Genomic DNA, 22,219 nt, shown 5'->3' on the forward strand with positions numbered 1-22,219 from the left:
ATCAACTGGAATTCAAAGGTGAATGCAGAGCTGAAAAAGGAAGAATTCTGTAAGCGCTTGCAGATCTCTTCAAAGAATGAGTCTAGATTCTAGTTGTATGGCAGATGTCTGGGCTGCAAGTTTATTGTAGAGGTCAACAGCATCAGAGTTCAAAGATGCAACATGCAGTGTTGGATACAAGCACCACGGAGGGAGGTGCTAACCATTTAGATCTACTGAGACTCACTTGCTTGTGCCTTCCTCTCCTCCATCATCCTGTGCTTCTGCTTCATCAGGCACGTCCTTGCATTTCCATGGACACCAAGATCACCGTCTAAAAAGAAAGTAAATGTCTGAAGAGTGCCCCTCAGCAGCTCAAAAGAAATAAGCCTCTGTTCCATGTGAAGTCTGGGATGTGGCTTAAGACCCCCTTTCCCTGCATGCTGTCCCAGCCGCAGCAGAGGTGTGCAGGCTGTTGCCGTACTCACATCTGTCCTGGTAGGCCTTGGTGACCTGCGCCAGCTGCTCCACCTCCTTGGCGCAGTTCTGGAACTGGTTGGGTCCTTCCCTCTGCTTGCACGCACCTAGCCTCTCCCGGACTATCTCCACGATTTCCTGATCAACCATCCTGTGGGAAAGATGATGATGATGAATGCAACCAAAGCCGAGAGATCATAGAAAAGCTGACCCCGTGGAAGGTCAGCTCTGGGTTTTTACAGGATCCTGGTCTGTCCTGCACACCAGTGCTGTAGGAACCAGGCAAGTGCAGAAGGATGTGTCCTAATGCCACCCTGCTCAGCTCAGGTGTGCTGCAGGGAACAGCAGGACTACGAAACGGGTGTTCTGTAAAACGGGGTGGGCAGGAGGTGCTGCCTCAACACCCCAAACACCACGAAAATGCCAGGAGCTCAAGCCAAGCCCTGCTGTTCCCTGGGCTGACTAACCAGAGCAGCGCACTCTGCTGGGGCCTCGCCTGGGGCAGTGACAGCCATACCTGTCCCTCCTCCACTGTGCTTCGGCCTCGAAGAAGCAGAGGTAGTCGCCCTCCAGACACTCGCTCAGGTCGGGCACACGGCGAAACTTCTGGTGGTAATAGTAGAACTTGTTCTTGGCTTGCTGGCGCTCGATCCACTCTGCAGCAACAGCCCCGCGGTCAGGCACCCCTGGCCCACAACTCGCGAGCAGGCCCCGTGTCTGTGTGCACCCAGCTCGGTGTTGCGTGCCCATCTCTGTGTCTGTCCCTCTGTCCGTGCTGTGTCCTTGTCAGTCTCCCATGTCCCTCTGTGTCCCTGTGTCTGTCCCGGTGTCCGTGCTGTGTTCTTGCATGTGTCCCGCGTCCCTGCGTGTCCCATCTCCCCGTGCCTGTCCCGGTGGCCGTGTCCTTGCGTCTTTGCCCCGTGCCCCTCTGCGCCCCTGCCTGTCTCGGTGCCCGAGTCCCCGTGCCCCCGTGCCATGTCGCGGCCCAACTCCCGCAGCCGTCGCGCACCGCGGAGCGGCGCTAGCGAGGGGGCCCGGCCGCCCCGGGACGGCGGCGGGAGCGGGGAGGGGCTCGGCCCGCCGGTACCTCGGACGAAGGTGACGGGCGCGTCGACGACATAGTTGAAGACGGTCTGGAAGAAGATGACCGGGTTGGGCACCGACGTGGTCCTCTCGGAGACGGGGGTGCGGGTCGGCGGCACCTTGTACGCCTCCCAGTCCCTGTCCTCCGGCATGGCGGCGGCGGCGGCGGGCCCGGCGGGCGGCGCGGACAAGATGGCGGCGCCCCACACAACCCCAGCGGCGGCGGGGGACGCCGGGGTCAGAGGGCGCCGCTCTGCGCATGCTCCGCTGTGCCCGGTGCATGCTGGGAGGTGTAGTCCATGTAGTCCACGGCCTCAGGCCCCGGCCTGCAGGAGCGGCAGAGCCCGCCCGCACAACCAGAGCTATTCCCTCTATCTCTTTTCCAGTCAGAAGCACAGAGTCTTTCTTTCCTGAGCTGATGGAGGGATTTTTAGTCCGTCTCTACCCAGAGCAGCCAGCTACACCAAGCTCAGGATGCCCAGCGCGGGCGTTCACAGCTCCGGGTGCGTGGTGCTCCGTTAGGAAGCAATCCTAATTCCTGCCATTCACGTTCAAGTCGTTGAGGAGGCAGAGGTGTAAACTGAGACACCGGCAACTGACCTTTATCACACCGCAAGTGTTACGTCCAACCTGCCAGCTTGGCCGAGTATGAAATGAATATAGCAGCGCGTGAAGCTAGTAGCTAAATTTGTGTCTTCGGACCGATAACCATCTTAAGTATTAGACTGGGGAGGCACTTACTGACAGCCTCTTTCTGCGGCTGACCTGGGCTGAAGACGTCCCATGGTTTGTAGAGCTCGGCACTGTTACCTTTCGATTGTGTGGAGAGGGACAGTGAGCAGGGCCGGGTTACCAGCGATGTTAGTGCGGCTGAAATGGGGTTGAACTCAACCGAGCTCCATTTGGGCTGGAAAATAAGCTTGGTGGAAAGTGCAACCAGGTGCCGGGACTGATCTTAGCCAGGAGGGAGTTGCAGTGGATGTAGAGCTAACCCTTCGCTGCCGGGGCTGACCCCCAGCTCCCCTGCCTTGAAGCCAATTGTGTGAGAGCTCGTCCATGTCTCTAAAGCGCTGTTGCTTTTCTCTGCCTGGCTCAGCACGACCTTGCGATTGGGGTTTATATATTTAGCTCTTCTAATTTGGTTTTCAAGGTGCTTATTTAACCTGCGCATGTTCTTATTACCGATTCCTTTGGGCATCCTTTCCCGTTTCTTCTGATCCTTAGCTGTGCTTGTTTGGTGCCATTTGCCTTGACGACACGAAGCCCTTTTGGTGCTGCAGAATACAGAATAAATCATTATAATTAACATTGCAGAAGGGCAGACCTATTAAAGAACATAGTCCTCCTTCGAAGTCCTCAAGCAGAAGGCGGGAGATTATGTTCAAGTTTTTTTATTTCATCGGCATCATTTGTCCAGAAACTTACTAAATTCTTCCATGCACATGATGGAAGCTTGAACAAAATCCCATCCTGTTATGAGTTCTTTTTGTCGTGTTGGAATTGAGGAAGAGCCCAGAATCCCTCCAGCATTCACTGATGTTAAAGGGGAGATTTCCCATTGTGCTGTGGGTCCCAGCATCTTCTGGGACCTGAAAGTGAAGCTGATCTTTTTTGTTCTTCCTCTCCGCAGTCCCACCGCAAGTTCTCTGCTCCCAGGCACGGCCACCTGGGCTTCCTCCCCCACAAGAGAAGCCGTCGCCACCGAGGGAAGGTGAAGACATGGCCTAAGGATGATCCCAGCAAACCAGTCCACCTGACAGCTTTCCTGGGCTACAAAGCTGGCATGACCCACATTGTGCGGGAGGTGCACAGGCCTGGGCTCAGTAAGGCTTGGCTGATGGAAGCGGGGAGCCTCATCCAGGCAGGAAACGAGGGAATTGACTTGTTGGTGGGAAAGGCTGCTCCTGGGAATGGGTGGTGAAGCGCATAGCTTCCAGGCTATCTCCTGTAATGCCGTCCAGATCTTGGATGGCCAAAGGCCACCTCACGGCCAGCGTGAGCTGAGTCTGGGGGTTCCTGGGAAGTCCTCACACCGGCGTGGTGACTGGTGGTTTCTTGGATCCTGCTGGCAGAAGGACCCTGCAGGGTAACTACCTGACAAATCCTGGGCTTGAAGCATCTTGCTGGGGAAGTTTATAATGTTACCCTCCGGGATGCCCGCAGGGTTGGAGCCAAACTCTAGGGCAAGAACCATCCAATGTACTGCTTCCCCCAGCCTGGGGAAGATGGGTTAAAGTGTGCTGGGCCACAGGGTCTAACCTGTGCAGTGGCTGGGGGTCAAACCCTGCCCGGTCCTCCAGCCGGTGGGAGCTGGGAGGGCTGAGGCTCGCTGTGAGAACAGAGCGTGACCTTGCCCCCAGCACGTTGCTTGCTCCCTGTAACGGCACGGGCCACGAATGGCTCCAGGGAATGATCTGATCCTAGACGATGCTGAGCACCGTTTCCCTTTGCTATCTTGCAGAGATCTCCAAGAGGGAGGAGGTGGAGGCCGTGACCATCATTGAGACCCCCCCGATGGTGGTGGTGGGGGTCGTGGGGTACATAGAAACACCGAAGGGCTTGCGGAATTTCAAGACTGTTTTTGCTGAGCACATCAGCGATGAGTGCCGACGGCGCTTCTACAAGAACTGGTACGTGCCTCCGCGGCTGGGGAGGGTCCCTGGGGTGCTGCAAGTGGGGAGTCCCTCGCAGGTCTTCGCCGCAGGCTCTCCATGATGCCCTGCCATTGCAAACAGCTCAGCTACTGGCAGCTGGATCTGAGGTGGAGTGAAACTGCTATTTATTTAGTCATGCACAGAGATACTGCAAACAGCTTGATGCTGGGAATCAGCATATGCATATGTAAATTTATTCTAATAGTTGAACTAAGTTAGCTCTCTCCACAATATCATATGGCAGTGCGTGCTGCAGGTTCGTTTTCCTTTGTGTAGGTCAGGCTCATCTACTCTCCATTAAACTGGTGTACTTGAGCTGTGGCACCAAATGAAGGGAGTAAACCCAGATTTCCAGGGGGAAAATTGATGCAGAATGTGTCCCCTGGCCCTTGGAAACATCAACACCCCAAATCCCACACCAGCAGAGAGGGAAATGGAAACATGAATTTTGTAACTGTAGGAATCGTGTCTCCTGCAAAAGTGCCGTTGAGATCCACCCACCACATGCCTCTGATCCCTGTCGGAGGCTGTTTTCTCCTTTCTCCACTTAGCTCTGATTTTCTGCTTGTATTTTGATGGCACTGAGCCAGTCAGTGGGAGACAACTGGATTCCTCATGCAAAAAGGTTTGAATTACCAGCCCTTTTTTGCAGCTCGTTATTCACTTTCCTCTTCCCACCTCAACGCCCTGTGTCATGGCCCCGGCAGCCAGGCGAGGTTCAGGTATCCACAGGTACCTTGTGCCTCCAGGGAAGGGCCTGGCACGGTGATCTGTCCCCCCACGCTGCGCTGTCTCAGGGCACAGGGAAGCGCAGAAGCACTTTGCCATTCGGCTCTGCTGGATGTTAAACACTTTTGTCGTAGGCACAAGAGCAAGAAGAAGGCGTTCACCAAGTACTGCAAAAAATGGCAGGATGAGGATGGCAAAAGGCAGCTGGAGAAGGATTTTGCGGCTATGAAAAAGTACTGCAAGGTCATTCGTGTCATTGTGCACACGCAGGTCAGAGCCTCACCCCAGAGGGTGGGCAAGGGGGGCTCAGGGTCTTCCTCAGCTCCGGAGCGTGGTGAGGGCCTGGGAGCCGGGATCATGGGGCTGTCTTGGTGGGGTCACAGGAGGCTGAGCAGGCAGATGCCGGTCGGAGGGTGTGGGACAGGGCGTGCAGGCGATGGGAGGTGCTGGCCGACTTTTCCAGCTACCTCCTGACACTGACCCTGTCCCTTTGAGCCGGGCTCAGCAGAGTTCCCTGCTGGGAGATTGCCTGTGGCTGGGGCACGCTGGGAGCCCACACACGCTGTGGAGGAGAGCAGACTTTGCGCAGAGCCTCAGCAGGTGGTGAGCCCTGTGCCAGCGAGGGACCTCAGGCCCCGTGATCACCTCAAATTAGCAACTGGTGTCAAATGTTTGGGCAAAAATAACCCATGGGCAGGCACAGTTTTGCTAGATGCTGATGGCTGGATACACAGGGCCCATTTTCATGCTGATCCCTGGAGTTAATGGCTGCTTTGGACTCTGGGGCAGAGCTAAGCTGGCTCAAGGCTTCACTTGTGGCTGGCACAGACCCTCAAAGTCCCACTGTGGCAATTTGGCAGGGACTTTGCACAGGGAGCTGGGACTGGGAGAGAGCGGAGGCACCTCTTGGTGGGAACTAGAAATAACTGCTCAGTCTGGAAGCAGAGGTGGAGCATGACCGAAGGAGAGGCGCTGACTCTGGCTTGGAGCACAGAGCTGCATCCTGGCTGCAGGATGCAGCAGTGTTCAGCCTCAGACGCAGTGTTCAGCCTCAGACGGTGCTCTGCTGACGGGCTCCTCGGGGGCATTTACCATGGGTACTACTACTGTCCTTAACTCTTAGGGTAGGACGAGGCTGGCCTGCCCTGTGCTCCCTGGAGAGAGGGTGTGCGTCAGCTCCTGCCTGGAATGGGAGCACTGGGAGATGGGGTGGGTGGGCTCAGGGAGAAGGAGTTGGGTCCAAGAGACATGTAGGCATGCTGACCCAGGTCACTGGCTGTTATGAAAGGGGCTGACAGCGTGATAGAGAGGGGTGGTGAAGAGCTGGCCCTGCTCACCCTCTGTGCCCCTCACAAGTGGTGGGTGATGCGGCCCTGCCCTCATGTTCACGCCTGGGAGGTGAGGGGCAGCATTTTGCCCTAATGCACTGTCTAATGCAGATGAAGCTGCTGCCGCTGCGGCAGAAGAAGGCCCACGTGATGGAGATCCAGCTGAACGGTGGGACAGTGGCTGACAAGGTTGACTGGGTCCATGAGAGGCTGGAGAAGCAGGTCTCCGTGCACAGCGTCTTCAGCCAGAACGAGATGATTGATGTCATTGGCGTGACCAAGGGGCATGGGATGAAAGGTACAGAGCAAGGAGACCCTTGCCAGGGGCTTGGTTCTGTCCTTCTCATATGACACTGCCCATAAGGTAGTGCTGGGGGAGGGGAGTATTAGCCATGCTGAGAACCCACCAACTCATTGCACACAGGGAGCAGCAAAGAGCCTCTAGACCTCAGCCATGACATGCAGTTCTGTTGTAGCAGAGCTTGGTTTCCTTAATCTCAGTAAAGGCCAGGTTTTCTACTGTGCCCAGAGTCCTCCCAGGAAGCTCAGAGGCACTGTGAGTACATAAAGCCATTGCGCTTCTCACAAACCCCACGTGTGCAGAGGTGTGGGTGTTTCCGTGCGTGTGCGTGGATGTGCTCAGCAGGAACATATCACAGTCTGATCGAATCCATGGGAAGTGAGAACAGTTCTGTGCTCTGGCCTCTCACGGTGGTGACAGCTCTTGGTCTCCTTCCAACACGATGTCTTCTGAGAACTGCAGAAGAATGATGAGACTCTCCCCTCCCCAGCACTCAGTCACCAGCCCTGAATAGCCCCAGTGTTCTCACTGCCCTGTCCGGTCACACTTCCAGGGGTGACGAGCCGTTGGCACACCAAGAAGCTCCCCAGGAAGACACACAAGGGCTTGCGCAAAGTTGCCTGCATCGGAGCCTGGCACCCGGCCCGGGTTGGCTACTCCATCGCTCGGGCTGGCCAGAAGGGCTACCACCACCGCACGGAGCTCAACAAGAAGGTATGGCCCAGACGGGCTCCCTCAGAGCACCACTGTGCCCTCCTGCCTTCCTTCCTCCCATGCTGTCACCATCCTTTGCACCCTGGCCTCTGTTCCCCCCAGCTTCTCAGATGTTTCCCTAGAGATCTGCAGTGCTGATGTTCTCCATGCCTTTCCCTGTTGTTCCCTTGTTCCCTGCTCAAGGGACACATCACAGGGGGCACATCTTGGTGAAAACTGCATCGTCCCTGTAACATTCCTCACTGAGGGGGGTGGGAAAGTCGCCATCTCAATTTCCTTTCCGTTCCTAGATTTACCGCGTTGGCCATGGGATCCACGTGGAGGATGGCAAAGTGGTGAAGAACAATGCCTCGACGCACTACGATATCACGGAGAAGACTATTACGCCTCTGGTAAGAGCTGAGGGGGTAACAGGGCTGTGACTGGCCCTGGCTACAGGAATCCTAGCCAGGGAAGTAATTCCTTGGCTGGAGACAGCTGCATAAGAAATGATTTGAAGGAAATTCACTGAAAGAAATGCAGTGATTCCTTCCCTCATGTTTTGGACATGCAAAGCCATCTCTGTGAGGTGTTTTTTTAGGCCCATTGGTAGACCCAAACATACAACTTTCAGCTGATAACTTTGGCAGGAACTGAGAACTTTGTTTAAAAGGAAAAAGAACTATAAATGACATTACAAATCTGATACTTAACAGATAAGTGTTTGTTACTTGGTTTAAAAAGTCACTTTTGCTTATTAAAAACTTTTTACTTGGGAGTCTAGCCAGCTCTGCTCTCTGTTCACCCACATCCTTCAGGGAAGGAAGCAGGGTTGCTGGTTCCCCAGCTCTTTCGGGGTGCTGCTTAGCTGGGATCATGCAGTCGGTGGGGCTGACATGCTCTGGTGGTCCTGAGCAGGCAACCTGAAGGGTGCAGAGTGTTGTTAGCTGGAAGCACCGTCAGTCACTACCTTCTCCTTCCCTAGAAAATGCCACCTGTGGACACCTCTGCTCCCACCCAGCTCTCCTGCCTGCCAACCTTCTCTCTGCCTCTCCCCACAGGGTGGCTTTCCTCACTATGGGGAGGTTAACAACGACTTCCTCATGCTGAAAGGCTGCGTCGTGGGCACGAAGAAGCGTGTGCTCACCCTCCGTAAGGTGAGAGCGCAGCCGGTGCTGGGGAGGGACGGGCTGTAGCTCTCCACGAACAGATTCGCCACGTGGAGAATGCCACTGCCTCCAAATGCTGGGCAGGGAGACTGGTCGGGTCCTTGATGCTGTGTTGCAGAGGACATGTGGCACGAGTATGGTGCTCAGCGAGACCATTCGCAGCTAGACGGTTTGTGGCAGTGTGCAGGCGGATGTACTCTCTCTGGGGACAGAAGGTGCAAGCCTTTGAGGGCTGTGATGGGGGGCCCAGAAATGGAAACCTTGGCCATAAACAGATTGTGAGCAAATGAAATGCTAAGTGAAGAGTAGGCTCATTTCAGAGCTGCTCTGCAATCCAAGGCATCACCTGCCACCTGAGCACCAGGGTGTTTCTCTGAGAAGGCAGATTTTCATGGAGATTTTTGTCTAATGGATGCACCTAGGCTATTTCAACCCTGCTTCCGTCAGAGCAGATGTCCAGATTTTCTGTAACGATAAGCCTGATGCATTGTGACTCTTCTTTTCCAGTCCCTTCTGGTGCATACAAGCCGCTGGGCTCAGGAAGCCATTGAACTCAAATTCATTGATACCACTTCCAAGTTTGGCCACGGCTGCTTCCAGACAGCACAGGAGAAGCGGGCTTTCATGGTGAGTTACGCTCTGTGCTGGCTCCAGCCCCCAGGCCATGCTCGCAGCTGGGGCTAAAGCAACCGATTGACTCCAACCAAGCATCTGCTTCTCGATACACCATCAGCCAAATGAGTGATCGGGACCGTCTTGCATAAAAGACAGGCATGAATTCAATTCACGCAGCAGATATTATGCTAAGGAAGAACATGATGGTTGTGTGAGTGATCCAAGACAACCCAACTAGCAAATAATATACCATATGGCCAACCAGTTTCCATTCACCACGGGATGTTTTAAACAAGCAGTTAACTTGGCAGGCACTGCCTTGGACATATGGTCCCTTTCACCCGTAATTGTGCACTTCTTTGATTTGTTTGGAATGATTTATAATTTTAATGTTCTTAAGAGGAAAAGGTTGGGTCAAATTCAGACACAAATTTGCTATTCTTTTGTCAGGAAGCTTTCAAAAAGGCCAAGCAGTATATTTTTCTTAAGTCCAGGGCAAAAAAAAAATTAAATAAATCCAAAACAAGCAGAGTTTCCTGAATAGTTTTGCAACCTACACCAGGCTGGTGCATAAGTCTGAATGTGAAATTGAGGAAGCGTTAAGTAAGCCAGGCCTTCAGCTAGCAGAAATGAAAGAAACAACTGCCTGGATAGCACGCAGACACAAACCGTGTCTGGATCTGGCCTGTCAGCTAGAAATCCCATGTGAAACTGGCTAAGCCTCCTTAGCCCCGGGAAGGGGGATTGACTATGCAGTGCCTTTGCAGAGCTCTTTAGAGGTTAAGCTGTTTTCCTTTATCTCAGCGTTAGGAGCTTGTTCTGTGTTCTGCTCTTGCTGTCGCTGCAAGTCCTGAGTAGCTGTGACGTGGACCTTGGTGACAGGAGGTGGTTTTACCCAGTTGCAGATGTTTTCTTTGCCGTTTTCTACTGTGGGGTGAGAGTTTCCCCCGCATATAACGTAGTAAAACTTTACATTTGGCTGGAAGTAGAGGCACATAAGTAATCCTTACCATCTGTTCCCATAGGACTTACTTGGTCCGGGACAACCCCATTTCTTAGCTGGTGGAAACCCCTCAGGCTCTGTTGAATTGGCTGATGAGAATCTGTGCCTTTGGCTGTGGGAGGCCTTGCCTCCTCCAGGGCTCGTACAGCAGCTTGGCAGCCGCCCCACCACGGTGGGCTCCTGGTAGCATTCATCAGCACAATTACTGCTCCCCTCCACGTCCCCTGACTGCAGGCCAGCCCGCCTGGCTTGGAGCAGGTTGCTCATTGCCACTCTCTGGCTGCTTTTGTGGTGTCCAGATAAACAAACCCTTTGTGCAAGGGCAATGATGTTCCGCTCCTGATTCCTGCAGGGCTAGGGAGGCCCCGGGGGTGGCTGGTGAATGGTGGCACAGAGCTCCCAGCTGAAGGGCAGAGACCAGGAGCAGCCCTGCACAGCAGAAAGGGGCCAGAGCTGCAGTTCTGCTCCACGCAGCTCAGATGCAGCCAGGTTTGTCTGCCACTAACACTCAGAGCTCTCCTCTCTCCTCTCTTCTAGGGCCCTCAGAAGAAACACTTGGTGAAAGGGAAGCCAGGAGTGCAGGAAGAGCTGTAAGGACTGAGATATGCAAGGCTACCTAACGGGGCAACTGCAATAAAAAGGCTTCAAGCCATGACTGCTGCCTGTCTTCCTTCTGGAGCGGTGTCTTGCCTGTATTCAGTGCTGCCTGCGGGCAGCAGCGTGTCCTCGAGGTTCCTCAGCAGGTGGGGATGGGACAAGTAGCACTTGGGACTGGCCCATATGGACAGGGACTAACTGGGACAGCCAAGTGTCTGCTCTGTCCTCTGGATCCTCCCTTTCCCTTGCTCAGTGAATTTTTTCCTGCTGCCTGCAGTCACCCAAACAACGGTGAAGACTCTCTTCCTCTTCCAGAGGAGAGCAGAGCAGGTACCAGCACTTCTGCCCCAGTTTCCGCTGGGAATACAGGGCCTCCCCATTCCCTGCCTCTGCCCAGTCTCACTGACCATCTCTCCCCTCACCACCTCTCACACACGCACGCTCAGGCACTCCTTTTGCTGAGCTGGAAGTATGGCCCGTGGACTTCTCTCTGCACAAAGCCCCACGATCCCGGCCGGCATCCTCAGCAGATGTGGGAACTTGTGTACAATAAGATGGCTGCTAGGTAAGACTGGGCAGTGATGGATTTATTCAGATTTTGGACTCATTTCCCACCCCTATTTTCCTTGCAGTCCAGCTGCCTGCGGGGAGGGTGTGATGTATCTCGGAGCTGTGATGTCTTGGATCAGTGGTGATCACAACTCCTTCAGTGCAGAACTGGTCTGGGCGTCCTGCACCCTCTTTGGGAACCAGACAGTGGAAAGCCCAGCCCTCCGCTGGTCCAGAGCTGCCCCCTTGACCAGGAGTCCTGGGAACCCCGTAGGAGGTGCATGAAGTTCTTGGGTCTCCAGCAAACCCCTTGCCCTGGGTCTGGTTCTGCTCTGAACCTGCTTGCGGTATTTAAGGAGGAGGCTCATCTACAAAAGTGCTGAGGATGAGATGAACCGAGAAGCTCAGACCCCACGGCATAGCCCTGGATGCAGTCAGTGGCCAGGCCCTGGCTGGCTCCGTGTCCCAGCGAGGTCCCCGAGCTCTGTGCAGTGTCTCTGCCCTGCCCGTGGGCCTGTGCTTCAGAGCCTCTTCTCTCCCTTGGCTGGTAGGTCCCTGGGCAGTCCCCCAGTGGGTGGCTGAGGATCCAGGCCAGAGCGCATGATGGGAATGATGAGATCGTCCATGTTTGGCATCACCAAAATTTTCTGAAAAGAGGAATCCGGAATAACAAATAAGTGGTTTGGCATACCGCTACCTGACTGGTGACACACGTGCTGGGAAGTGGCCGGGGCAGGAGCCACGCTTGGGTCAGAGACCAGGACTGCGCACAGAAGGTCCTGGGCTCCCGTCCCCTCGCCAGCAGCTGGCTGTGCCTGGCCCTAGAGGACTACCAGCTATGGATGTCTCAGGATGGGGACAAGCAGGAGCAGTTTTTCTTTGCCCTGCTTACCTGCATGTATGGCTTCAAGAGTAGTCATGGCAGAGGGCAGGGACCAGCACTTTGAAGCCATTCAAATGGGCGGCTCTTTTGCAAAAGCACCCAAAGCACCCAAATCTCGGTGATTTGGGTACCCAAATATCTGTAGGGACATTTCTGCTCTTTGACCAGAGGTCTCAAAGGTGAGAGGCTGAAGACAAACCAGCAAGTACCTTGTGATGGGAGATTGCTGACTTGGTGATGGTAAATCTCCCAAACTTGCTGACAGTCCTAATCCCCCTGCTTGGGGCAGGGCTGCACATACTGGGAGGAAATTGCTTTTCCTCAAGCATTCCAGTGCTCAGAGCACCAGCCCTCGCAGCTGGTTACTTAGGTTGTGTTTCTTGACTGTCCAAAGCCGGACAGACCAGGTCAGATGTTGGTTTTTTGTAGAGATAACCCTGGCCCAAACCGAGGTCTGATTATCCCTGATCGCAGCAATGCCCATGCTTCAGCAAGGTTCGCTGAGCCCTTTAACAGACCAGGCACCTGAAATTCATGCTGCAGCTTCTTCTCGATCCACTCGGTGACATGGAGGAACGTCACCTCCCGCTCGCCCAGCTTCGGGCGCACCTTCAGCTCCAGCTGGGGCGGGACTCGGAAGCTGTACCTGCGAGGGGAAAGGAAAGAGGCAGAAAGCATCACGTCCCAAATAGGTGGCACAGCCCATGTGGCCCCACTGCTGGGTTTTAGGGACCTGCCTCCTGGGAGGAGGTGGCCGGGTTGCAGCGGGAGCTCTGGGTCCCCAGATCTTGTCTCGGCCTAGGTGGAGACCAGGAGAAATGACTCTAAGGTCTGTGAGTCCCTTTGGGAGAACAGCCCTGGCTTGCTGGCACCCCAGATGAACCCGAAGCCCCAGAGCTGGCTCCTTGGCCGAGCCGCAGGGAGCAGGGGGAGCTGGAAGGAGGATGCGCGTGTGTCCCCGCATGGGAGGAAGGAGAGCTGGTACCAGACGCGGTCCGTTGGTGGCGGTGGGATGTTCACGGCCAAGGTGCCTGCCAGCTCCTGCACCTCCACCGTCAGCAGCAGTGGCGTGTTGGAAACCTCCTCAATCTTCTTTTTGATGAACTCGTTTTCAGTGGCTTTCTGGAAGTACTTGGACTTGGCGATCTTATCCACAAAGCGCAGGATCTTCCGGCTCGTGCTGTTGCCGCTGACGTGGCTAAAGCAAGGGGAGTCACAGCTCAGCAGCAGGGTGAGACCCAGAGCCGTGCAGGATTTTGGCATCCCCCAGCCGCCTGCCGCAGCACCCCGCAGGGACAGGAGTCCCCTGTGAAGGGCTGCCACGATGTGCCGGGGTGCCTGTGTGTGCCTTCCCGGGGAAACCGGCCCCGAGCCCCTGTGCTGGCGTAGCACCGTGCCTCCCCCAGCATCTCCCCATGGCGCAGACCCCGAACAGCCCCTTACCCCTCGGTGCCAGGTGGCGGGACCCGCTCCCCCAGGGCTCCCGTGGGCTCTGCAGTGGCAACGTCTTCCTCGTCGGAGGAGCCGGCGCTGGACGACTCCGCATCGCTGTCTGCCAGCAGGATCAGCCGTGGCCTGGCCCTGCGAGCCCCAAGGAGCATCACGGGGGTGCCCTGGGGCCAGCACCCTCTCGCCTTGCTCAGGCAAGAGAAGGAGGAGGATGAAACCCAGCCATGCACAGTCTCCTTACCCCTCTCTGCCTGCCTCTGCCGGGCCGCTCTCCTCTGCAGCGTTCTCCTTCCCCAGCTTGCAGAGGTTCATCTTCGTCTCCAGCGTCATCTGCAATGAGCCGCTGTAGGTGACCTCCATGTCCACCCAGAGCCCTGCCGGGGAGAGGGACGGGGCGAGCCCCTGTCAGCACCGCAGGGGCCGAGAGCTGCTCATGTACCTGCCGAAACCCCCCTGCTTCGGGGATCGGGCTGGCACCTCAATAACAGCTGCCGTGGAGCCAGCCCTGCGGTCCCCACTGCTCTGTGGGACTCCTACCTCGGTCATTGACGGTGGGGTTGGACGCACTGAGGATGGAGGGGAGGGATGTGCCCATGTCCAACTCCGTCAGCGTCAGCTCATTCATGAAATATGGGAGCTGATGGAGGGAAACCACAAGGGGATGGTCATCGCAGCCTGGCACCCGCCCTGGGGCCTCAGGGAGGGGACGGGGCTCCCGTGGGTGCTGTGATGCTCCTGCCTCTCACCTTGATCTTGCTCAGCTTCTTCTGGATCTTGCTAGACACCTGCTCGGCCCAGTATCGCTCCCGGAGGAAGTCCCAGAAGATGCGCCCCACCAGCGCATTCATCCAGGCCATGCACACCTCGCCGCGCCCGGCCCCGTCCTCGCCGAGCTGCGGAGGGACAGAAGCCACGAGCCCCTGGAGCAAGGTGGCCCCGTGAGCGGTGGGACCCACTGGCCGGGTGCTCCCCTGCACCACGGCTTGGCTGCTCAAACCGCGGCACAGGGAGGGAGGAGAGGAACCACAGGACTGGAAGAGGCAGCACGCAGGGTCCGTCAGCCTCCGCTTAGCACTCGTGTCCCGCTCCCAGTGCTGGATTTGTCCCACTCACCTTTGTGGGTGTGGGGCTGCCCAGGGCTCTGTGAGAGGGGCTCTGGTCCAGGCTGCCTCCCACCTGTGCTGGCACGAATCGGGCCATGTAGGTGCTGTAATCCAGGAAAATCTTCTGTCGGACGCTTCCCGCCAGGTCCTTGGGTGGGACGGCGGAGGGGATGTCCTCAGCGCTCCCTCCGCTGCTGCTACCGCTGCTCTGCGGAGCCGGTCCCACGCCTGGGGACACAAGTGGGTCAGGATGGCATGAGAGGTGACATGCCACCTGGCTGCGATGCACGCGTGGTGATGTGCCGTGACGCGCATGTGGTGACGTGCTGCCCGTCCGTGATGCCGGTGACATGCCACCCATCCTATGCTGGCGAGGGGGATCCTCCAAGCTCTCCCTGCTGCTGCAAATGCTCTTGGCAATGCTCTGGGCTCCTTCATGTCCCCCCCCGCTCACTGCTGCCTACCAAGGGCTCGTCCTCCCTGCACACGTGCAGCTCCCGCCGCGGATCAGTCCCGGCACAGAGCAGAGGCCACGACGGCCGCTTCTCACCTGCCCTGGCTTCGCCGTGGCTGCTGCTGGGTGTCCCGCGGGAAGCTTGCACGAGGTGCTGGAACCACTCCTCCTTCTCCCTCCCCGTCCGCCCGAAGAGGTACAGGCACCTCTCCCTGCAGTCCCCCGGGACATCCTGCCCCGGCACCGGTGTCTTCTTTGTCCCTTCATCCCCCTGCAGCTCCATGTCGTGCTCCTCGCTGCTCCTGCACTCCACCTCCACCGGGTCAGGGAGGAGGACGCAGATGGGGTATTTCTGGTTCCACGTCCGCTTTCGGGCCAGGCTGGGGGGGCAGAGGAAGACCTGCAACACCGGGAGCGGCGGTGAGGCCGAGCCAGGGTGTGGGGTGTCGGGGGTCCCCGTGGGAGTGTCCCTGGCACCGCCAGGCTCACCTTGGCATCGGTCAGGTTGTAGCAGCGGTGGCTGACGAAGGTGGCATCGAGGATTTCCTCCTCAAAGGTGGCTCGGCGCGGGATGTTGCTCTTGGGGTAGGAGAGCTTGAGGGTGGCCCCATCCAGCGTGGCGAGCACCGAGTGCATGAGCGAGGGGTGGAAAAGCTCAGGGTCGTAGACGTGCAGCTGGTTCATCCAGCCCTGGGTGGGAGGAGAGGGAGCCGGCTGCTTCCTGCTGTGCCGTACAGGGCGGCAGCCTGCACCTGCTGCGGGCTCGGCACCCTCTCAGTGCTGCACCCCGAACCCTGGGGTCCCCTCCAGCCGCCGCCCAGCACCCCGTCCCGGACCACCCCTCTCCTACCTGGAGGCGGTGGGTTTCCCACAGCTCTCCCGGGAGCAGCTCGGGGCGCAGGCGGCCCCGCGGTCCCTGTGCGGGGACCCTGGGTGGAGGCTTCGGCACGAGGAGGAGGACGGCGAGGAAGCCCAGCACCAGCCCGCAGATGAGCCCCAGGCAGAGGCCAGCGGCGTAGGGCGGCAGCGGCAGGACGAAGTAGCCGTAGGCGAGGAGGGCGATGGAGGCAAGGGCTCTGCCCGGCACCGTGGCCCCCGGCTGTGCCGGCGGCGGCTCCTTGGAGGGTGGCAGCTGGGGTTTGGCATCCCGCTGTGCCACCTCCACCACCTGGATCACATCCCCGTAGGAGCAGATCTCGTAGCGGCAGTTCAGGGTGGGCTCCCAGGGGCTCCAGTCCCGTGCCCGGCGTCCCCCGGCCCCGCGGCCTCCCGCCGGCCCGGGGCTGCCCCCCGTCTCCTGCCCCCCGGTGCCCGCCTTTGCCCGGGGCGCGGGGCCGCTCTCCTCGGCCATGAGCCGGCTGAGCCGGCTGAGGGGCTCCTGCACGGCCTCCGACAGCCGCCTCTTGGTGTCCTCCAGCCTGGCCTCCCGCAGCCGGAGCAGGGCAGCGCGGCTCTCTGACGGGGAGATGCTGGGGGAGGACGGGGCCGTGCGGGACTTGGCCGGGCTCAGCCGGGGCTGGGGGACCCGCGGGAGGTCGGCCAGGAGCATCCCCCCGGGCTGGGGCGAGGGAGCAGGCTTCACGTCCCCGTCCATGGCGAAAACGAGCCCGCAGCCGTCCCGGCCACCGCTGTCCTCCCTGGTGCCGGTGGGATGGGGTGTCAGCCCCTCGGTGTCCCCACGCCGAGGTGAGCCTGGGGACGGTGCCAGGGTCGGAGAGGCATCCGCTGCCACCGCAGCCTGGTCTGCCATCGCTCGCATCGCCGACGGCACCGGTGCTGCCGAGGGAACGGGAGGAAGCAGCTCAGCTTCGTGCCACCTCGAGGCACAGTATGTCCCTGCCCCGGTCCTGCGTTCCCCATGACCAGGAGCTGCCAAGCAGGAGCGGGGGGTCCCTGGGGACCTCGTCACCTCGTCACTGGGTGATCCCTATTTCGGGATGCCCTTGGGGCCACCCGTGCCAGCAGACAGGAGGCTCATGGCTCTCCCTGCACATCCCGGTGGGGATGGGACAGAGCAGGCACCACGGTATGATGAGCTCAATGACAGCATGCGCAGAACCGTTTGGATAATGAGGATAAACCTCAGCCAGGCAATTAGCAACGGGGCCTCCGAGAACCCGGAGCCGTGAGCCAGGTCTGCAGCGAAACAAGGGGGATTTTCCCGCATCAGGACATTAGGCTGGTCCCAATGCGGGGGCTGTGAGGAGGTTGCAACGCCAGCGGGCAGCGCTCTCTGACTCCTCTGAACGTTTCTCACTTAACCGACAGTGGTTTGGCCTTTGCTTAACTCATTGCATAAACCTGAAAAGAAGCAAGCCCAAGCTGTGGCCCCAGTTCAGCGTGAGGATGCTCTGGAAGCAGGGGGTCGGTAATCTCTGTTTTTACTGGAGGGGCACAAAAGTTTTCCTAACACGTAAAGTTTCTGTAGCCCTGAGGGTGTTCCTGGCCATGGCAAAGTGTCGCCCCATCCCCAACAGCCACCGTGATCCCTCCATCGCTGCACTCCTGCCAAAGCAACGGGGCCGGCCCTGCTCCCGAGCCGTGCGTGTGTGATTTTGGGAGGGAGGATGGAGGCTGCAGGATGGGCTCTGCAGGGCCATCACGGGGCTGGGCCCAGCACCCAGCAGGTTCGTGGGGTGCTCGAGCTCCGCCGCTGCCCCTTCCCCTCGCAGTGTCCCTGCGGCAGGAGCGGGGATCCCGTCCCGTGGGAGCCGGGGCTGAGCAGGACCCTGCCGCCGGCGGGTGCTGCCCCTCGGGCTGCCTCACACCCAGCATCCGCGTCGCCCTGGATCTTCAAAGCACTTCACTGCCACGAATTAATTACAGGCTGTGCCGCAGCTGCCTCCAGCACCGTTTATGTAATCTCACGCTTTGTGGCTTTTGCTTTGCTTCTGATTTAGAGGAGCCACTTGTTAACCCCAAATAATCCATGGGTGATTACCCCGGTGATACCCAGCACCCGGGAGAAACCCCGGCTGCGGGGCTGGCACCATCCAGCTCGTTGGCAGGGCTGCCGGCACTGCCGGCACCACCGGCACCCCCCGGCAGACGGAGCAGTCCAGAGCACCGCACAAAGCACCGAAACACCAAAACGGGGAGTGAGCAGAGGAAAATGAGTGGCAAAGCTGGGCCTGAGAAGGAACTCCTTCCCCGATGCTGCGGGGCCCTGTACACCTCCTGCCCAAGCATGGCAGGTGGGGGGCAGCCGGGACCCCCACTTGCCCCTCATCGCACAGGTTTCCCCATGCCGCAGCCATCCCCCAGTATCCCCAGTGCTGCCCACTGCCCTCCCCTGCCCTCGGCCATGCCTACCAGAAAGCCCCGGGGCTGGTCCTCGGCTGGTCCTGCCCGGCTGCCGCTGCCTGTCCCCACCGGGTTAGGGGGACGCCGGCTCCCCTGTGCTTGGTGAGGGCTCGGTGCTCTGCTCCGCCGTGCCTGGCTTTTCGTTACCACCGCTCCAGGATTCGTGGGTTTTAAAAGCTAAAAAAAAAAAAAAAAGAGAGAGAAAAAAAAAGAAGACTGTTTCCTGAGAGACCATTAGCACAGTGGAAGACGGAGATAATAATAGCCTGGGTTTGTATGGGAGTTTTCATCTGGCAGGGACGTCAAGTACAGCGGGGGCTATGGATACGCTGCTGAAACGCAGTCACCTCTGGGGAGCGTGGGTGGCCGGGAGGGTGGGGAGCACCAGGGATGGAGCCCGCTGGGTGCCATGGCTGGACCACCAGCACCCCGAGATGGAGGGTCCACACGGAGCAGCCCTGGTGAAGGCTTCGCTACTGTCTCAGGGTTCAGAGAGCAAATATCGAGCCCAGAGGTGTCCCTGGAGCCGGCTCCTTGGTGTCAGCACTAACCCACCTTCCAGCTCAGAGCTTGTCCCCAGCCTGTGACCACGGGGATGCGCAGGGTGGGGGGATTCTCTTTGCTCTTTATAGGATAAACTGAATATGAAGGTCCTTGCAAGCATTTTCATCAAATACCGGGGGCAATGGGTGGGCATGGCTGGGTGACGGATGGATGGGGATGGCAGCGGCTTCACACTTGGTGCTTGGGACAGGGAAGGTCGCATCTCTGCAGAGCCTCGAGAGCTGCGCGTGCCCCAGCTGGGCAGGGACACAAGACCCTAGCGACTGCTGAGCCCCCTCGCCGCTCTTGAAAACACCGAAGCCATAAACATCAGCAAGCCTCTCCGCTGGACCCAGGCTCTGAATTTCTGCTCCTTGCTCTCAGCTCTGGTTCAAATTCAGGGCTTGGACTTGACCTGACACAGAGACAAGCTGCAGCCTGGACTGTGCTGGTGTCTTTGAGGCAGCGGGAGCCTTTGCGGCACGGCACGGCACGGCACAGCACAGCACGGCACGGCGCACCCTGGCATTAGCTCACCCAAGGGTGCAATACCTACAAACCGCTCGGAAAGAGAAAGTTTCCCCACGCTGGGGTCTGCCCCATCAGTGCCCTGAGCCGCTCGCTCCCAGGAGGGCACTGCCCAACTGGTGTTTGCTTTTATTGTGAAATCAGGGAGAGTTAGTTGAAAAATTAATTTCCAGCAGCCCTCTCCAGTTAATTAGCAGTGCCGGTGGCTGGGGGCGGAGGGCTGGGGCTGCTGGTGGGGACGGGGGCACAGCTCTGCCTGGGCACAGAGGAGGCTTTCGTCACCCAGCCAAACGAGCTGGAAATCCCTCATCTAATTATCTCCACAATATACCGCTACAGAAACCAAATTGCTGTGGTTATTAGCGCTGTAACTGGAGAGCTCTCTGCATTATCCTGTGATTAAGGAGCGCAGGGCTTTGAAGAAAGTCTCACTGCAACCTCGAGACGTAACTTTGGGCAACGGGTAGGGCAGCGCGGGATCCCAGCTCCATCTCCCGCTCCTGCTTCCACATCACATCGCTCCTTCTCAGGGGGTTTACTGGCGGATACTGGAGCAGATTTCACGCCACTGGGGGAGCAAGGAGCCGGACAGGCTTCGGCACCGCACGAACGGCTCCAGGGCGGCTGTGCCTGCTGCATGCTCAGAGCCAGCCAGCCTCAGCACCCAGCCCCAGCACCCGGTCTGGTCCCCCGGTGACCCACTCCCAAAGCCTCCCCGCCAGCCTGTGCTGTCCCAGGGTTGAGCTCAGCCTTTCCACCGCTACGGACTTCGCTTCGCCCCCGTGCCTCAGCCGTCCCCGTCCTCGGCCCGTCTCCCATACCTCCCTGCACAGAGGCTGCTGCTGATGCCAAGAGCAGCTACTAACTCGGGGTGGCCATCATGGAGCAAAAGGAGCCTGGACTGTCCCGAGACCTTCGCATCCCTCGTGGTGTGGCCCTTGCAGCTCACAGGAGAGCTCTCAGCGCTGGTGTCACCAGGACACAGCCCTGGGGAAGGACTCAGCCAGCTCACCCATCTCTTCTTAGCACAGGCACAGCTTCACCTTCTGAAAAGGCTTTCTGGTTAGCAGCAGACATCCGGGTGGACGATGCTGCTGAGACACGAGGTCCCGGCAGCCTCTGTGGCTCCTTCCACTGGCTGAAAATCTGCGCCCCGCAGGTGTACACGTCCCTTGAGCCTATTTGGAGCCTTTCCTGACACCCTGCTCGTCTGATCTCAGTGGATCATAAGGAAGGTGCTTTCAAAACAGCACGTCACCCGTTCTCCGCACAGTGACACGGCGCGTCCTCGGCTCCCTGCCGCCCCACAGTGCTGCAGCGAGAGCCCCTTCCTTCCCCTGCCCGGGCGCCTGCCACGAATCATCAATCCCTGGGGCTGGAGCGGGGAGCTCAGCCTGCCCGAGATGAAAGCCTGACCTAATTCAAACCGGCAGCATCCAGCGGGCAGGAGCACCGCCAGCGCTGGCCCCACGGGGGGATTTCCACGCCGGGCACAGCCCCGGGGTGAGCTCCTGGCTGATGGACACGTCTGTTGGCGTTAAGGAGCAGGGCCCGTCCAAGTGCTCTGCTGCGGGCCGCAGGGCTCCGGCAGCAGGGCCGGCTCCTCGGGACAGTCCCCAGGTTCTGTCCAAAGGGCACTGGCATTTTTGCTCTTGCACCAAGGAAGGTGCAATTTCCATGAGAGCCCACTGGACGAGGACTCATCCAAGGGTCCTCAGATGAAAGCAGGGGAGAAGAGATTTGCGGTGCCTGTTTTTTTGGAAGGAAAAGGAAGCCGCATGCAGCTCATCCCCTCCCGGAGCCTGCCAAGGAGCCGGCCGCCTGCGGTTCACCTTCAAAGCCCTTACCTTGCCACATGCCGAGCTGCTGCCTCCTCCTCGCCGGGCGCCCCACGCACCCCACAAAGGGACACAGCTCAGACCCCGCACCGCCTCCCCACGCCAGCCTCCCTGGGGAGGGTCCCCACGGGTGACCCCTGGCTCTGCGCTCCTGGGGTGGCGGGATGGGTGGTCCCCATCCACCGAGACCCTGGCGTGTGCGTGGTGGGGGAGCCCCCGGTTCACCCCAAGAGCTGCCCAAGCTCCATCGCCCACCCTGGGCAGCGCTGCTGGGGGGGCTGCGCCTGCCCCGGCCCCGGCCCCGGCCCCGGCCCCGGCCCCCTCCCCGCGGGTCCCCCGCTCCCGCAGCGCCGGTACCTGGGCCGGACGGGAGGTCCCGGTGAGCCGGGGAAGGGTCGGTCCTGGTGCCGGAGAGGGACGAGCCGTCCCGATGCCGCTGGGGAGACGGGCTGGTCCCAGTGCCGGGGGAGAAGCGGGGCCGGGGCCGGGGAGGGGAGGAAAGGAGGAGGAGGGTCAGCCCCGGTGCCGGGGAAGGACCGGACCCTGTGCGGGGAAGAAGAGACGGTGCCGGTGCCGGCGCTGAAGGAGGCCGGCCGGTCCCGGTGCCGGGATCCAAGGACTGATGCCGGCGGCGGGAGAGGAGGGTCGGTGCCGGTGCCGGTGCGGGGGGTGAGGACCCGGTGCTGGAGGCGGAGGGTCCGTCCCGGTCCCGCTGTCGGGTGTGGATGACCGGTGCCGGGCCGGAGCTCGCCCCGCTCCAGTCGGCGGTGCCGGAGCATCCGCAAGACGGTGCCGGTCCCCGCTCCGCCCCGCTCCGCCCCGCGCCCCCCCGCGCATCCCCGGCCCGCAGCCCGGCGGGGCGGCCCCCCCGCCCCCTCCTCACCCTTCGCGGGGCCGCGGGGCCCGGCCCGGGGTTTCCCATGGCGGGGGGGGGGGGGGGG

At 59.2% G+C, this 22,219-nt stretch overlaps 3 protein-coding genes across 8 annotated transcripts; 1 reads left to right on the top strand and 2 right to left on the bottom strand.

Annotated features, from left to right (window-relative positions):
- Positions 1 to 93: 93 nt before the first annotated feature.
- Positions 94 to 1,770, bottom strand: NDUFB10 (NADH:ubiquinone oxidoreductase subunit B10). The gene is made up of 4 exons (XM_072878113.1): positions 1,544 to 1,770; positions 974 to 1,112; positions 468 to 607; positions 94 to 313 (listed from the first exon to the last, which is right to left on the bottom strand). The coding sequence occupies exons 1-4, from the start codon at positions 1,689 to 1,691 to the stop codon at positions 213 to 215; spliced, it is 528 nt and encodes a 175-aa protein (XP_072734214.1). The 5' UTR covers positions 1,692 to 1,770; the 3' UTR covers positions 94 to 212.
- On the top strand, positions 1,676 to 10,671 carry RPL3L (ribosomal protein L3 like). 4 transcript variants are annotated; one of them, XM_072878109.1, is made up of 10 exons: positions 1,676 to 2,325; positions 3,170 to 3,362; positions 4,001 to 4,169; positions 5,057 to 5,192; positions 6,362 to 6,548; positions 7,105 to 7,265; positions 7,556 to 7,657; positions 8,306 to 8,401; positions 8,921 to 9,040; positions 10,569 to 10,671. In XM_072878109.1, exons 1-10 carry the CDS (start codon positions 2,323 to 2,325, stop codon positions 10,623 to 10,625), a joined length of 1,224 nt encoding a protein of 407 aa, XP_072734210.1. In that variant the 5' UTR covers positions 1,676 to 2,322; the 3' UTR covers positions 10,626 to 10,671. The 4 variants fall into 4 exon arrangements, 3 of the variants coding, with proteins under 3 accessions (XP_072734210.1, XP_072734211.1, XP_072734212.1); XM_072878110.1 differs by having other exon boundaries at positions 1,676 to 2,185; XM_072878111.1 differs by having other exon boundaries at positions 1,676 to 2,042.
- A 554-nt stretch (positions 10,672 to 11,225) lies between these two features.
- LOC140658965 (testis-expressed protein 2-like) lies at positions 11,226 to 21,990 on the bottom strand. Of its 3 annotated transcripts, none has more exons than XM_072878077.1 (13): positions 21,636 to 21,990; positions 18,379 to 18,546; positions 15,917 to 16,842; positions 15,556 to 15,756; positions 15,163 to 15,466; positions 14,623 to 14,840; positions 14,256 to 14,402; positions 14,047 to 14,146; positions 13,751 to 13,883; positions 13,504 to 13,641; positions 13,046 to 13,258; positions 12,586 to 12,706; positions 11,226 to 11,824 (listed from the first exon to the last, which is right to left on the bottom strand). In XM_072878077.1, the coding sequence occupies exons 3-13, from the start codon at positions 16,823 to 16,825 to the stop codon at positions 11,699 to 11,701; spliced, it is 2,610 nt and encodes an 869-aa protein (XP_072734178.1). In that variant the 5' UTR covers positions 16,826 to 16,842; positions 18,379 to 18,546; positions 21,636 to 21,990; the 3' UTR covers positions 11,226 to 11,698. The 3 variants fall into 3 exon arrangements, with proteins under 3 accessions (XP_072734178.1, XP_072734177.1, XP_072734179.1); XM_072878076.1 differs by having other exon boundaries at positions 14,256 to 14,429; XM_072878078.1 differs by lacking the exon at positions 11,226 to 11,824 and having other exon boundaries at positions 12,601 to 12,858; positions 14,256 to 14,429.
- Positions 21,991 to 22,219: the final 229 nt, after the last annotated feature.

Source organism: Ciconia boyciana, chromosome 13 (assembly GCF_034638445.1).
Source record: "Ciconia boyciana chromosome 13, ASM3463844v1, whole genome shotgun sequence".
Lineage (NCBI taxonomy): Eukaryota > Metazoa > Chordata > Aves > Ciconiiformes > Ciconiidae > Ciconia > Ciconia boyciana.

What these genes read in the sequence shown, in the direction of transcription:
- LOC140658965 (XM_072878076.1), bottom strand. Translation starts at nt 16,825, where the DNA reads ATGCGAGCGATGGCAGACCAGGCTGCGGTGGCAGCGGATGCCTCTCCG. An exon ending in AGAAGCTGAGCAAGATCAAG is followed by an intron (nt 14,147 to 14,255) that starts GTGAGAGGCAGG and finishes TCCCTCCATCAG; the next exon opens with CTCCCATATTTCATGAATGA. An exon ending in CCCCACCGTCAATGACCGAG is followed by an intron (nt 13,884 to 14,046) that starts GTAGGAGTCCCA and finishes TCTCCCCGGCAG; the next exon opens with GGCTCTGGGTGGACATGGAG.
- NDUFB10 (XM_072878113.1), bottom strand. Translation starts at nt 1,691, where the DNA reads ATGCCGGAGGACAGGGACTGGGAGGCGTACAAGGTGCCGCCGACCCGC. An exon ending in GCACAGTGGAGGAGGGACAG is followed by an intron (nt 608 to 973) that starts GTATGGCTGTCA and finishes TCTTTCCCACAG; the next exon opens with GATGGTTGATCAGGAAATCG. An exon ending in CAAGGCCTACCAGGACAGAT is followed by an intron (nt 314 to 467) that starts GTGAGTACGGCA and finishes CTTTCTTTTTAG; the next exon opens with ACGGTGATCTTGGTGTCCAT.
- RPL3L (XM_072878109.1), top strand. An exon ending in GGTGCACAGGCCTGGGCTCA is followed by an intron (nt 3,363 to 4,000) that starts GTAAGGCTTGGC and finishes GCTATCTTGCAG; the next exon opens with AGATCTCCAAGAGGGAGGAG. An exon ending in AGAAGACTATTACGCCTCTG is followed by an intron (nt 7,658 to 8,305) that starts GTAAGAGCTGAG and finishes CTCTCCCCACAG; the next exon opens with GGTGGCTTTCCTCACTATGG.